Source organism: Amphiura filiformis, chromosome 5 (assembly GCF_039555335.1).
Source record: "Amphiura filiformis chromosome 5, Afil_fr2py, whole genome shotgun sequence".
Lineage (NCBI taxonomy): Eukaryota > Metazoa > Echinodermata > Ophiuroidea > Amphilepidida > Amphiuridae > Amphiura > Amphiura filiformis.
The window spans coordinates 53,694,991-53,711,235 of NC_092632.1; the positions used below are offsets into that span (position 1 = coordinate 53,694,991).

The 16,245-nt window shown below is 36.0% G+C and overlaps 1 protein-coding gene across 1 annotated transcript in view; it reads right to left on the bottom strand.

Annotated features, from left to right (window-relative positions):
• The window catches only part of LOC140153364 (polypeptide N-acetylgalactosaminyltransferase 2-like), a 280,543-nt gene that overhangs the window by 55,589 nt on the left and 208,709 nt on the right, over positions 1–16,245 (bottom strand). Inside the window, exon 7 of the mRNA XM_072176095.1 lies at positions 12,899–13,074. Coding sequence (XP_072032196.1) covers positions 12,899–13,074 — 176 coding nt within the window. The remainder of the gene's footprint in view (positions 1–12,898; positions 13,075–16,245) is intronic.

The window sequence follows — 16,245 nt, forward strand, 5'->3', positions numbered from 1 at the left end:
AAAAGGGCATTTTGGGAAAAATTCTTTTTGACCCAAAATTCATCTTCTGACAAAAGGGAAACATGGTTTGACAAAAACTTTCATCCTTTTCACTTAACAATTCCAGTTTACTTATTTGCTGGGAGAAAGCATTTTTACCACATTAAAAATTGAATTTTTATACAAAATTTCACAGATGTGTTGGAAATGATAACATACATAATATTCAACAAAAATTAGATAAAATTATAATGAAAACAAAAAATTGACAGGGGGGCACAAAAATTATCAAGTCCCACATGCACTCCTATGCATATGGTAATTTTGTCATAACTTCACTTAGCAATACAGTAGAAGATTGGTTTTGGTGTCAAATTGTTTCTGAGAAGTTCTCTCTTCCAATAAACAACAATTCATGTTAATAGAATTAATTTGAAATTTCTATACATGTCCCTATTATAGGGAGCAATCGTTCCCCATTGTATTTATTTGTTCTTGTGCAGGATGCGTAGCCCCATTACCTACTTTATTTTGCAAGTTGGGTTTTGAAAATATTGTAAGTGGTCTGCTGGCTTGTGTGAAACAACAGAGGGCGTTCTGAATGATAACATCATTGTATGCAATGCTGATCAATCGGAATCAATATTTCGATATTTCCTCAGCACCATCGCCGATCAAATGCGTGATCAGGCGTGAATTTACGCGATCGTACGAGGTGGAATAAAAACTGCAAAGGATCTTTGCAAAATGCTGTAACTTACCCAAATCAATTCCAATAAACAAAATAAAGCTAAAAAAGAAATGGCTTGTCATTTTGGAACCTATTCTGTTAAAACAATCAAAATATGGCATAACATAACTGTCAGTGCTTCACACTTTCATTGTAAAGAACAAGTGTTAACAAAACCCAGTCATATCAACTCCAAATATAATAATGCATCCATCAAAATCAAACATCTTAACAGCCATGATGCATATCCTCCTCATCTCACCAACATGACATTTATGTCCACAGAAAACACCAACATGCATGCTCATACTCCCATGATGATACCTATTGTATCTATTTTCTCACACATCTGAAACTATACCTAAATGTGGTCTAGTCATCCACCACCTGAGACCTATGTCATGTCACCCACCCCTTGACAGTGATGCTCCACCACATCCTGGTACCCTGTCTACATATTGGCTCTTCACATTAGCCACATGGTTGTCACTATGTTTCCCATCAGAGATGCTGCAAGCACAACAGCAAGCCTGCAGCAGGCAAGGTTAATGTAGCCCAATAATTTCCAGTCAGAGAAAAAAAGCCTAAAATCCTAATGATTGGACACTTTTACTGAACCTGAAAAGTCTTCACACAATTAGGTTAAAAAGATTAAAAACTTTCTTCTATTTAGTGGATGATACAATAACATGATCATAAAACACTGAGGTTGGTACCACAGCAAGCCTGTAGCAGGCAGTATCATACTAGCAAGCAGAGGAAAATGTACCTGAAAGCCAAAAATTAAATCTCCCAATTGGGCAAATGACCACTTGATTAAATACACTTTCTTTATTTCATGAGCAAGCACTAAAGTAACCATAAAAACATTTTCCAAGTGCAAAAGTGCAACATAAAAAAGTAACCTAAGACTGCCACTCCATAAGTGACACTTGTCAAAATAAGCCCAATTTTTAGAAAGGCACAGCAGATGGTCTTTGAAAGTAGCCCGATGAGGTAGACCCAAATAGTACCAACTCTGCCATGTTTGTGTTTTGACCGAGATAAAAAGACTAAATTGCGCCGTGATTGGTTGCCGACCTGCGCGGTAAGACATTTTCTGTCTAGTTGTCAGAATATCAGATGTGAACTTTTTATCTCTGTCTTTCATTACAGTATATCACCAGATTGCTTTGCTATGCGCTTGGCAAACTTAAAAGTGTGTTGTTGATTGTGATATGTGTGCAACATGTTGTGCTAAAAATGTGCGCTAAACGCTGCAAGCAGAAACATTTGTGACACAAATTATTGTTCGAGTTTGAGCTCTTGTCGATATATGCCGGAGGTACACTATATGTCATCCATGAGTGGCAAAAAACAAAAATGCCAAATTTACCATAGATATTACTAATGGGGCAATTTTGAGTTGGTACTCTTTGGTCTCAACTCTTTACGGTAGCCTAATTGTATGAATTAGGTGGCTTGCAGCAATAATATCAGACAGTGGTGAGAGACTAAAGCCACTGGGAACCATCCTATATCTGTATATGATTGACACTTACTACACTCTCAATAGACACATATAAAAGAGATGGCGAATAAGTACTACATCCAGCCAGCCCAGGCATCCAGCTCTATCAAATATGAATTGACAAATGCTCTAGGGTATTTACTAACAGATAAAAGATTTCCCTAACCTTTCTATAACACTTACTTTTACCACTGACCGATCGTCCACAACATATCAAGTTTTCAGTGACGTTTCTTTAACCTAGGAGCCAATGACCTTCAATATTACATTTATAATAGAAAAGGTACCCATCAACATGAGTTAAACTGATGCAATGTTGTCAAATACATAATGTATAAGGCGACAGGACAAACACCTAGAGCGGACAGACTTTTCTAGTAGGGTGAGTTGGTTGGTTGGGCACTTTGGGACTTCTTTTTTTCAAATGTCACTAAAAACAAACAAAATATTTTCACTCACTTCCCTCACATTTTCCAGTCAAAATCAATCAATTTTGACCAAAAAATGGCAGTGATGTATTTTTTTTGTTGCCTGAAGTCTTCAATTTTAATGTGACTGATTTTTATCTACATTTGAACAGACTACATGTATGCAACACTGCAAATTTAATTTCTTGATACTTTCCTTTAAAACTTTTGCAAAGAATGATCATTACAAATGATGTATATACATTGATCCACTGATTTCAAATGCTAATAACATTTGCTTTGCTAATTCTGTACCTATCATGATCAAGATTTTCCAGATACATTCTTGACTCTTTTCTTTAAAACTCTGGCAAAGAATGATCATTTCCAGTGCATTACAAATAATGTCCGTTGATCCACTGATTTCAAATGCTAATACAATTTGCTTTGCTAATTCTTTATCTGTCCTGGTCAATCTCCTAATGTTTACTGAACTTCCTCTCACTCACTTGTCTTGTTTGATGTGTACCATAATTGATTTCAAATAAATGACACACACACATATACACCCCAGAACACGACCCTACCATCTTACCCCAGCAACTGCGGATCATAATGAGGACATCTGAAATGATGTTTACTCAACATATCAAGGACCAAAATGGCAGATTTTTTTGCGTGTATTATAGTTGGTATTTTGAATGCACAATAGGAAATGTATCCCTAAAATGAATTTGGCATGTAATTGCGACCTACTGCAGACTTCTGTGAACCGCACTCATTTGCAGGTAGGTCCATGGTTTAAATGTGAACAGTCTCATGTGTGTCCTCATATGCAGGCAAACACCAATGCACACCCCTCACACATACACACTTGCACAAACACACAAGTACCATAGATTTGTCATCATATTGAGCCATCTCATATGGCAACCACAAGAAATCCATTCTCTCTCACAAAATCAATGTCCCAATGTCTATTCATGCTATACCAAAGGCTATTTGACTCTAGTATTAGAAATTTCAGCACAACCAGGGAGCTAGTCTATCAAGACACAATCAAGGGAGGAACTGCCATTCAAACAGAGACCAATTGGCTGGATGCAATGTTTCATCAACAATATTAAAAACTTTATCCTCTGTATTAAGGTATATTAAATATAACTATGGTCACTGGGTGGGATCTAGTCTACTAAGCCATATTAATTGGTCATTGTGCCGTCCCTATAGTATCCACATGATCGGTGAGGTGAGCAAGCACAATGGGTCAAAATAGCCAAAAGAAATAGTTTTACATCTGGAAACATAGTCTGGCAACCATAGATATCCATGGTTGCTATCAGAGGTTTCTAATATGTGTGTCCTCGTTTGCCAGTGTTTACAAACACACCCCTGCAGACACCCCACACACCCCAACCCATTGCAAACATTCACCTTTACAAGAAAATTAAAAGCATCACAGATCTGCCACACATCTCATATGCTAATCATATGAAATCCAAAATCCCTCATAAAATCATTGTTTCTGTCTATTCATGTGATACAAGGGCATTTTACCTGTTACAAGTCGTATTCACACGGTCGGACTCAAGTCACTTATTACCGGTAATAAGTCACTATTACTTGTTGTAAGTCACTTATTACCGGTAATAACTCACTTATGTCCGACCTTGTGAACATAGACATAGCTATACACACACACCCCCACCCCCCACAAGGGTAGACACCCACATACCATAGCTATGCACTACAATTAACCACCTCATACAGCAACCATGAGAAATCCATTCCCTCTCTCTCACAAATCAATGTCTCCATGTCTATCCATGCTACACCAAAGGCTATTTGACTCTGGATTTAGACTTATCAGCCTTTAGCAGTACTATCACCATCCAAGGAGCTAGACTATCAAGACACACTCAAGGGAGGAACTGCCATTCAAACAGAGACCAATTGGCTGCATGCAATGTTTCATCAACAATATTAAACACTTTCCCCATTGTATTAAGGCATATTAGATATCTACTAAGGCATATTAAATGCATGATCAATGTGCGGTCCCTATAGTCTCAACAGAATCCGGGAGGTGACCAAGCAAAATGGGTCAGTTGTCGCTTAATGATCTGCATGCTGGCCATAGACTTCAACATAAAGTCCAAGTTTTCAGGTATTTTCTCAAAATATCAAAAGCTATCTTAATAACCACTGAACCAATACCAGGCTTGTTTGTACTCATTTTAATGTATTTTTCATGCTGATTCCAAATATGGTCATGAAAATTTACAATTCTGAAATTTTTGAAAATTGAAATTTGTCGTCTGCAGTCGACATCCGCATGGAGAGATTTAAACAGGAAAAATTATCTCTTTTCCTATAGGTTTTATTGTCTTGATCAAACAATCAATATCCCGTCCCACTAGTCTCAGCAGACTTTGATAGTCAGGAATGACTAAATATCACTGCCAATGGGATACAAAACAGTATTAGGAAATAACATAGAGCTCTGCATACATAGGTCAGAAATCAGTCAATCTAACTTTTGTGTTTAGAACAACTTCATATTGATATGGCATCAGGTATTTCTCTCTCCACAGGAAAAAGGAAATTTACAAAATCAGTGGCAGGATGCTGCAAGGGTTTTACAATTGGTTATGTACTCTTGGTGTCTTTGGGTGGTGAGTTAATGCTCTGCACACCGGTCATACATGTGTAGGCTTCATTCAACATAAAAAGTCCCAAGTTTTGAGATATTTTCTCAAAATGTTCTCAAGAGAGAAGAACCACTGAACCAATACTAGGCTTGTTTGTACTCAACTTAATGCATTTTATATACTGATTCCATATATGGTCATTTATAATTCTTAAATTTTTTAATTAAATTTTGTTAGAAACTTGTCATCTGCAGTCGACACCCGCGTGGAGAGAGTTAATCAGGTATAGGCTGATGATAAAATACACCAACTGGTGATAGCTATATTCATACTGCTCTGCAACCTAAGATTTCCCAGAACTTGGTTTACTGACTATAATATATAATAATTAAAGAAATGGAGCTCAGACAAACTGGCATTATAATAAAGGAGAGAAAAAATCAGAACCGTTCGGATTATATATATAATATTAAACAATGTGGAAAATGACTGTTCTTTTATAAGTAATTGATAGCCATTGTGCAAAACCTGTCAGCTTTTTACACAAACAAAGGATATTTTGGTTGTAACAAAGGCAGCGGAAATTGCCTTGGAAGGAGGCATTATCCAAATTTATCACTTTTGAAACTCTACCATTTGTCATTCAAATGCGTATAGCTTAATGGAATAAAGTCACATCGTGCCAAATGAGGTATCAAAGTACGCAGAACAAAAAATTCTCAATCTTTCAAAAACTTTATTTTGCAATTTAGTTTTAGTGTCTTTAAGAAATGGCTTTTGTTAAGGTGGCTGTGTACTCTCAGACATGCATGTAGTAAAGTGCAATAACTTTGTAATTATTTAAGCAAGACATATAAAAGTATACATTTTTATAAAGGCAAGACATCAATAAATCTTAATATCAATACAGATTTGGGGTAAAAACAACAATTATGAAGAAAATCACAAAAAGGTGAGTTTTTGGCAATATTTGTTAGGTACATCATAACAAAAAAACACGCTTTCCAAAATATTTTATTTTGTTTTAGCTCAATCTTGAGGCTCCATTCCAAAAACGGTTTTTTAATTTTTTTGATATTGGCCTTAGTTTTTGAGATATTGACCATATAAGGCATCAAATTGAACTTTTTAAATTCACAAGCGCCTATTTGCACAAAATGATGCCTAAAATCGGAAATAGACCAAAATATATAAAAAAATGAGAAAACCGTTTCTTGAGTCGATCATGCTTTTACGATGATCATATTTGCTTACCTATAGATGCTGTATTTATTGAGTTATCGTGTACCTAAATCGTCATTTTACCGAGAAAATGAACATTGAATTAATGGCCGTTAAAGTTTAAAGTGGTCACATTTTGCCCTTTCATCGAATCTCACAGGAGAATGCGGCAGTTTTCGTTTTTCTACCTTATATTATGTGAACATCGGGTAAATCCACAGCCCGTTGAGAAGTTTGAGCGAAATCCATTCATAACTTGATATTCAAATCGAGGAAAAGAACTTGATAAAACCCACATTTTATCAGCTAAAACGGAGCCATTTGACCACTTGAAATTAGTGTTTCCAAAGGATGCGCCACGCATGCAGATAAGCGTCGGCGTATGCGTAGCGTATCTGCTGGCGTTAACAAATTGCGCGATACGCAGCGCGATGCGTTCTTCTTGCAGCGTGTCACCCGCTGATACAACAAAGATTTTCTCTCTTTTAAAATTGCAAACACGAATGAAATAGTGAAATAAAATCCATAAAATAGCGCAGTTGGAGTTTATAAATCTGGATTTTCTTTCCTTGTATTTATAAAAAACATAACAAAGTAACAAATATCAAAAAAGCTCAATTTTGCGAAAGAAACAACGTCTTGAGTACACAGCCGCGTTAAGTGTTCAGATACTTTTTATGCACCGTATATATCTGATGGTTTTAAAGTAATCCAATATTCATTAAATGAATACTTAAACACTGCACAACTTGTCTGTCTAAGCCTCTGTATTGTTGATGAATAAATATAATCATCTGACAAGTATTACTAATATTTTACCTGACAACAGACAATTTTAATGTTTAAAAATTTGAGTTACAAAAGCATTTTAATTGTTCACATGCCAACGTAATGTTGATTTTGTAAAGGGATAATGACAGTGCAGCTGTTTAAACATCTCATATTCACAAGTGCACGTTTAGGCGATGAAAAAAACACCACTTGTTCTATTGGTTAACAGACTTGCCACGTAGGGTCGGTCGGATATGATTTTTTCCCTTTGTCCCCCAGAAGAGGCTAAATAACTTATATAACATATTTTCCAAATTCTGAATTTTCTCAAAAATTTCTATCAAAATAAATATATCTTGGCCACACATTTAATTTCATACAATCTAGGTAGATTAGGCCCATAAAACAAGGATTTCCCCCATCACCTTAGAGCTCGCTAACTTAGGAGTCTGTAATCTTATGATCTTCAACAATGTGTGAAAACTACCAATATTTAAATTACAGCACAACAACTTTTATTGAAATCAATACACAAACATGAGCTGCTGGCTATGAATACTATTAAATGAATACTGTATATACTATGAATACTATTACTAAGCTGTCAACTCAATAATAACCTAGCAGTGCCAAGTGATGCACTTTCTTTCTTCATGCATACAAATGTCACTCAATTTCATCTCTGAAATTATAGCATTTTCATGAAGAAATGTAAAGACACAAACAAACAGATGGCATAATTCTGTTATGGGTTCGGTTAACTTTGAGAATCAGGGGCCAGTTTCACAAAGCCTTACGATTGATTTATTAGGGGTCTACATGTGGTTAAATTAAAAAGTTTGATCTTAAGGTTTTTGTAAAACAGACCGCAGGTGTACCTGTTCACTTGGTATTCATAAAAACAATAAACAAGTGTTTTTGTATCCTTCTATCTGACAAGTTTAACAACAAAAATATATAATTATTAAAAAAAAAAAATTCTTTTCACTTTTACAGTTATCCTTACTTAGCATGACACAAGTTGAATAAAGGGCTCTGTGACTTATTTAAAAACCAAGTCAAGTGGTGCCTGACATTGTGGAGCTTATTAGCGTATGTATTTTCCAACATACAGAATAGCAAGCAAACCAGCCAGAGTTACCAGCCATTACACTGGTTAAAACCACATGCTTTCAATGCTAGAATGCTTTAAATCAAATTCCACATGTAAGTATGGGTGGAACAGGCTCTTGTTTCAGTCATACTTAATGACTCCCCTTCAGTGCATTGACATTCGTGGTTAAGTATTCGAATACTCAAAAGCCTCTTCAATGCTCATGGTTAATTACTTGCTATGGGTGAGCACACTAAATGTTTGGTATGTTGTATAATATGCAGTGCTATCTATTAAAGATACTATGCATATTCTAGCAAATGCATTGTACAAAAGACACGGGTAGTGGTGTTTTAAGTAACTATCATGACTATTATATCAGTAGAATGCAACATGCGCAAGAAGTGCTGTCTACAGTAGATAGCAAAATTTATCAGAGGTGTTATTTACATTTAAAAGATACACAGAATTATAATACATCAGAAGTGCTATCTACAGTAGATAGCAATTTGCTTCATAAGTGCTATCTTGAGTAAATAGCAATATTTATCAGACATCAGAAGTTTGTCTACAGTTGATTAATAGATAGCAATACACATCAAAAAGACCAACTACAATAGATAGCAATAAGCATCAGAAGTGCTATATACAGTAGATAGCAATATGCATTAGAAGCACTCTATAGAATATAACAATAGAGGTAGATCTAAAGTGTTATCAACACTAAATTGCAATATGCATCAGAAGTGCTATCTAAAGTAGAGAGCAATATGCATCAGAAGTGCTACCTAGAGTAGACAGCAATATGCATTAGAAGTCCTATCTACAGTAGACAGCAATATGCATTAGAAGTACTATCTACAGTAGACAGCAATATGCATTAGAAGTGCTATCTACAATAGACAGCAATATACATTAGAAGTGCTATCTACAGTAGACAGCAATGTGCATTAGAAGTGCTATATACAGTAGATAGCAATATGTATTAGAAGTCATATCTACAGTAGACAGCAATATTTATCAGAAGTGCTATCTGCAGAAGACAGCAATATGCATCAGAAGTGCTATCTACAGTAGACAACAATATGCATTAGAAGTGCTATCTACAGTAGACAACAATATGCATAAGTGCTATCTACAGTAGACAGCAATATACATCAGAAGTACTATCTACAGTAGACAGCAATGTGCATTAGAAGTGCTATCTACAGTAGACAGCAATATACATCAGAAGTACTATCTACAGTAGACAGCAATATGCATTAGAAGTGCTATCTACAGTAGACAGCAATATACATCAGAAGTACTATCTACAGTAGACAGCAATGTGCATTAGAAGTGCTATCTACAGTAGATAGCAATATGCATTAGAAGTGCTATCTACAGTAGACAACAATATGCATTAGAAGTCATATCTACAGTAGACAGCAATATCTATCAGAAGTGCTATCTACAGAAGATAGCAGTATACTTCAGAAGATAACTACAGTAGACTGCAATATGCATTAAAAGTGCTATCTACAGTAGAGAGCAATATGCATTAGAAGTCCTATCTACAGTAGACAGCAATGTGCATTAGAAATGCTATCTACAGTAGATAGCAATATGCATTAGAAGTGCTATCTACAGTAGACAACAATATGCATTAGAAGTCATATCTACAGTAGACAGCAATATCTATCAGAAGTGCTATCTACAGAAGATAGCAGTATACTTCAGAAGATAACTACAGTAGACTGCAATATGCATTAAAAGTGCTATCTACAGTAGAGAGCAATATGCATTAGAAGTCCTATCTACAGTAGACAGCAATATGCATTAGAAGTGCTATCTACAGTAGACAACAATATGCATAAGAAGTGCTATCTACAGTAGACAGCAATATACATCAGAAGTACTATCTACAGTAGACAGCAATGTGCATTAGAAGTGAGTGCTATCTACAGTAGATAGCAATATGCATTAGAAGTGCTATCTACAGTAGACAACAATATGCATTAGAAGTCATATCTACAGTAGACAGCAATATCTATCAGAAGTGCTATCTACAGAAGATAGCAGTATACTTCAGAAGATAACTACAGTAGACTGCAATATGCATTAAAAGTGCTATCTACAGTAGAGAGCAATATGCATTAGAAGTCCTATCTACAGTAGACAGCAATATCTATCAGAAGTGCTATCTACAGAAGATGGCAATATGCATCAGAAATAATATCTACAGCAGACAGCTAAATGCATTTGAAGTCCTATCTACAGTAGACAGCAATATGCATTAGAAGTGCTATCTACAGTAGACAGCAATATGCATCAGAAGTGCTATCTAGAGTAGACAGCAATATGCATTAGAAGTCCTATCTACAGTAGACAGCAATATGCATCAGAAGTGCTATCTACAGTAGACAGCAATATCTGCAGTAGGCACTTTACCACCCACAAACTCAAATTGTTTCATGCATTATAAAGCACCCGTAGCTTGATACTATCGTAGATTTGTCACAGCTCTTGCCAAATAATTGCAAGGATTGGAACAGTACAGCGCAGTCACAAGCACTTTCATTATCTGATACAGACTTGCAGACATATCTGATATTTTTGTTTGCTAGAAGTATTGACAGAAACACAGTGGAAACATAATTAGATCAAGCAAAACTAAAGATCAGTTGGTTGGCTGGATCAAAGAGTTGCATATATCACCTAAAACTGTGTTAAGTGTACATCTTGATGGAAAAAAGGAGCTGGCATCAACACTTGTCTCATCAGGCATGAAAAGTAAGAAAGACAGGTATTTTACATGGAAGTACACATTAAGGTAGAAACATCGGCTACGGTGTCATGCACAGATTTGGTTTAAAATGATACAGGATGTGTAGTTGGGTGAGAAAAACTTGCCTGCCAAGTTTTAATTTTTGCCAACAAAGCGTTTTTGAGTTATGCCATTTTTTATCATTAGAAAGCCCCATTGACTTTGCACATAAAGTGGTTTTGACACTAAGCCTCGTTCACTAAAATTGGTAAAAGTTTGAAAATGGATACTATGTTTAAATATTATTTTTCTCCTTTCTATCCCATTTATAGAACTGCTTTTTGGATCTTTTTATTACAAAAATGTTACCAAATAATATTAGTGACTTTTTTCCAATATATTGGTCAGTAATATAGGGGATATTTGAAGGTAATGTTAGTATTTGCTCAAATTTTCTTGATTTGATCTAGAAACACTGAATGACCCAATTTCATAATTATTGTCTGAGCTAACCATAGGGCCAATTATAACAAACAAGGTGTCATATGAAAGGTTATTAAATTTAGAAACTTTTCTCGCCAGCTTTTTTTAATAAAGTGTTTCTATTTTAAGTTATGGGTGTTTCTAGATTTCCCTAATTTAAAAATAGAAAAAATGATTTTTCTCAAAAAATAAACACTTTATCAAAAAAATCTGGCGAAAGAATTTAGATATTAGGCTTATTAACCACAAACTATGGAGACCATATCACATTCCCTCTAGGCTAGCAATAATTATTAGTAGAAAAAATTAAGAAATAAAAAAAAAATAAAGAAAAACATAAGAATTGTTTAAATTTTCATGAAACATTAAAAATCAGTGGAGTAAAGACTTATCTTCAATTGGTTATATATTTGAAATGGATACATAATTCTGATTTGAAATAGTGGCTATTTTCCTGCATGGGTCTATTATCCGATGCTCCTACCTTAAAGTGCATCAATTCAGACCTGTTGTCCCATAGCCCCATTGAATTATTTTCTTACCTAATTGGTGCTACAGGATTATTTCTTCTAATTTTCCTTTCTATAGGTGTCATATAATCCATTTGGAGACTACGGAGGTACATGTGTGACAGGGGTCTACATTAATGCAGGCCTGATGTCCCATGTGTAGCCCCATTGAATTGTTCTCTTACCTAATTGGTGCTATAGGATTATTTCTTCTACTATTCCTTTCTATAGGTGTCATAAAATCCCATTTACAGACAATGGAGCTCCACATGGGACATGAGGTCTGCATCAATTACAGGCCTCATGTCCCATGTGTAGCCCCATTGAATTGTTCTCTTACCTAATTGGTGCTATAGGATTATTTCTTCTACTATTCCTTTCTATAGGTGTCATAAAATCCCATTTGCAGACAATGGAGCTACACACGGGACATGAGGTCTACATCAATTACAGGCCTGATGTTCCATGTGTAGCCCCATTGAATGGCTCTCTTACCTAATTGGTGCTATAGGATTATTTCTCCTACTTTTCCTTTCTATAGGTATCATATAATCAATTTGAAGACTATGGAGCTACACATGGGACAGGGGTCTACATTAATGCAAGCCTGATGTCCCATGTGTAGCCCATTGAATTGTTCTCTTACCTAATTGGTGCTATAGTCTTATTTCTTCTACTTTTCCTCTCTATAGGTGTCATATAATCCCATTTGAAGACTATGGAGCTACACATGGGACAGGGGTCTACATTAATGCAGGCCTGATGTCCCATGTGTAACCCATTGAATTGTTCTCTTACCTAATTGGTGCTATAGGATTATTTCTTCTACTATTCCTTTCTGCTGGTGTCATATAATCCCATTTGAAGACCAGATTCCAATCAAAACCACCCTTCAAATCTGCTGATGCTGCCACATAGTTGAAGTTATCCATGTTGATAACATCGATGATTGGACTAACAACAGCACGATAATCCTGCAAGGGGATAAGAAAGAAAAAGACATTCATTTATTTATATTTTACTACAATAGACCAAGAATAGCCTGATTGCAGGAAACAGGAAATACACATTTTCTGACTTATTTTAATATGTTTTACCTTTTGCAATATGAAGTTTATGTACCACTGCATTATTTCTTTGCATGAATACTGATAAGACTTTCATTTATTTAACTGTTAAGTGTTATATAGTCTTTGTTCATTTGAGACCTGCTCCCTCAAAACCTTTATTTGAGATACAGTCCAATAAGCATGCCAAAAATGAATAGAAAACAAAGGAATTTTTGAAGCTACAGATGTATTTTTGAAGGATAAAAGATTTAGCAATCATTATGTGATACATCATTTCAAAACTAACAATCTGTGACATATCTCCAAATCATAATTTCCTTACTTTTATCCTGTTTTGTGGTAGCATGTCTCTTTTGTTTGTTTGTATGTTTGGCTGATTGGTTGTTTTTGCATTTTTGTGTGTCTTCAAATATAGTAATGTGACAAGAAAGACGTATGCTTCCGCATTAATAAAACGATATTGACTTCAGCAAAATAAATCATTTCTCAAGCAAAACCAATTTGCATTATAATGAACCCAGCACCTTTGGCACAATTGATATATGCTGACAATCCCATTGGGACATGAGATTCCTAATAGATACACACAAGAAATATAACATTTCATTTGGCTCTCCTATATGGGAGAGTGTGGCCTAGTGGTTCGAGTACTTGCTTTAGGTGGTCCACCCCAATACTGGTCCACCCCAAAGACAAGAGAGACATGCTAGAGATAGGCAACTATATATGAGATCGGCTGCCAAAACTGCAATCTCAGGTATGTTGGTGAGACCTCTCGCATGTTCGGGATAAGGCTTGTGGAATATACAGTAGAAGTTAAGAAAACAAAGAAGAAAAGGTTTACTTGGTCAGAACGCAGGGCATCCGAGCAAGAACAAACTAAGTCAGCCATATCTGATCATGTCACAAGGGCAAATCGTGTCATCAAGATACTTGACAGGGAGCATGTCTGAAAGTGTAGGGTGAAGTACAGGAAGCAATGGAGATCAGAAAGAGGGTGACAACGACCATGAATAGAGAGGAAGGCACTTATTTCTAAAGTCATGTATATGACCCACTAAAAAAGAACTCCACACAACTGGAAATCAGTTTCCCGGGAAAGTGGATCAGATGCTCAGATCTGATGAAGTCCTCCGATGAGATGGACAAAATATTAATAAGTAAAAACTTACTGTTGTCAAGCAATTATTGTTATTTGATTTGAAGTACAAACCTGATGAATCTATTCATTGTTTCTATTATTTCCTAGGTAACAAATCAAAATAACTGCACTATAATTCAATTGCATTTAGATTGTGTCTCATGTTTGATTGCTTTGCTTTTATCATTATCAGATGTTATAATGTAGGTGTGGCCAATCTGCTGCCCACAGGCCATATGCAACCCACGCAAATGTGGGCGGCGAAGCTTATTCTGACAAAAAAAATAGTATTTGGAATAAACAAAAGTTAGTAATAACTAGTTGTCTACATCCAATTTAATATCGTCAAAATAGATATTGACTGTTATCATACTGACATTTTTTATAGGAATACTTCTCCACTAAGTTGGGACGATTTCTATGTTACAAAAGATGTAGCAAAAGATTTTGATGGTCCCCAGTAAGTTTATCCCGCACAGCATGCTTGGAGATTGGAGCCAACATGACACGACACACTACCACGACTGTTTTGATCATGGCCCCATTGATGTGTGGTGCATCTTGTTAATAGGGAACAATGCATAAACGATTCCCACCATTGCACGATAGATACACATAAAGGACGTGGTGGTGGGATGTTTCTCGCTAGTAATAACGATGCAAGCACCGCTCAGGTCCATAAAGCTTGAACCCACCTCTTATAGTGAATATTTTAGGTTTAATTTCGCTCTCTTATACATTGGACTCTGGTACTGTAATTTAGTTTGTAGTTACCGTAAAGCGCATTGAGGCTTGTAAATGGGCTATATACAGTGGAAACTCTTTAATATGAAATTTGTGGGGCCACAAAATTTAGTTTGTCTTATCAGGATTTTGTCTTAACCATCACATATTACATAGGGATTCAGTGCCAGGGACCTGAAAATCAAGCTTGTCTTATCAGATTTTTTGTATTATCAGAGCTTGTATTAATGAGTTTCCACTGTAAATTGCTTATATCATTATTATTATAATAATGACATTATTCAGAAATAGATTCTAATTGTTAATGGTATAAAGACATCTGTACTTTCACAAGCTTCACTTTATTGTTTACTAGCGGGAGACCGGCGCTTGTGAGTCCCCGCTAGTTAATAAACAGGAGGCGGTTAGTAATCGGGGCGGTAACTAAGCGGGAGTGATTAGTAAGCGTGGTAAGCGGAGGAGATTATAGACATGTTAGGCCCCAATATCTTGCTGTGGATCATTATTCATCATGTTAGCTTCTGTCAGAATTATTAAAGTTCTGAATATCCAGACTGTACCTGTCACGGTTTTACTCTGTTTCTTTTGAAACAGTTCAAGACAAATTTAATAGAGCGCTACATTTTAACATGTTGACTATACATTTTACCATTTCCCTTGAAACGTTGTCCTTATTTGTTGATGAGGGGGGCATCTGACCCCTGTATGCATAAATACGGCTTGTTTACTAAAATATTTTGAAAATACGGTTGTTGGTGTTTTTGACTAAATATGGCATTTGCAACACAATAATATTTGGAAACTCCAAGCATGCTATGGCCACCCCCGGCCCATGCCCCCTTTCGAGGCTCCTAAAAAAATAAAACCCCTTTGATTTGCTTTTCATTTTACATGCTTATGGAAGAAATAGGCCTACACTATATCGCATTTTGATCATGATCAGCGATCTCCCATCATGTATGTGGCGGATGCAGGCAGGGGCACACCAAGCCCTCGCCCCCTTTCATGTTAAAAAAATGCGACGGGCACTGTACATTCACATCGCGTAATAACTGTGTAAAAATGGTCCACGAAATGGCTCAAATTTATTCCTTTACTTTGACCAAGTTTAAAAACTAATTCTGAGGGGACACACCTCCCTCAGGCAACCCCATGCGGCGCACAACACAATGATGCCGATGTTATAGTAG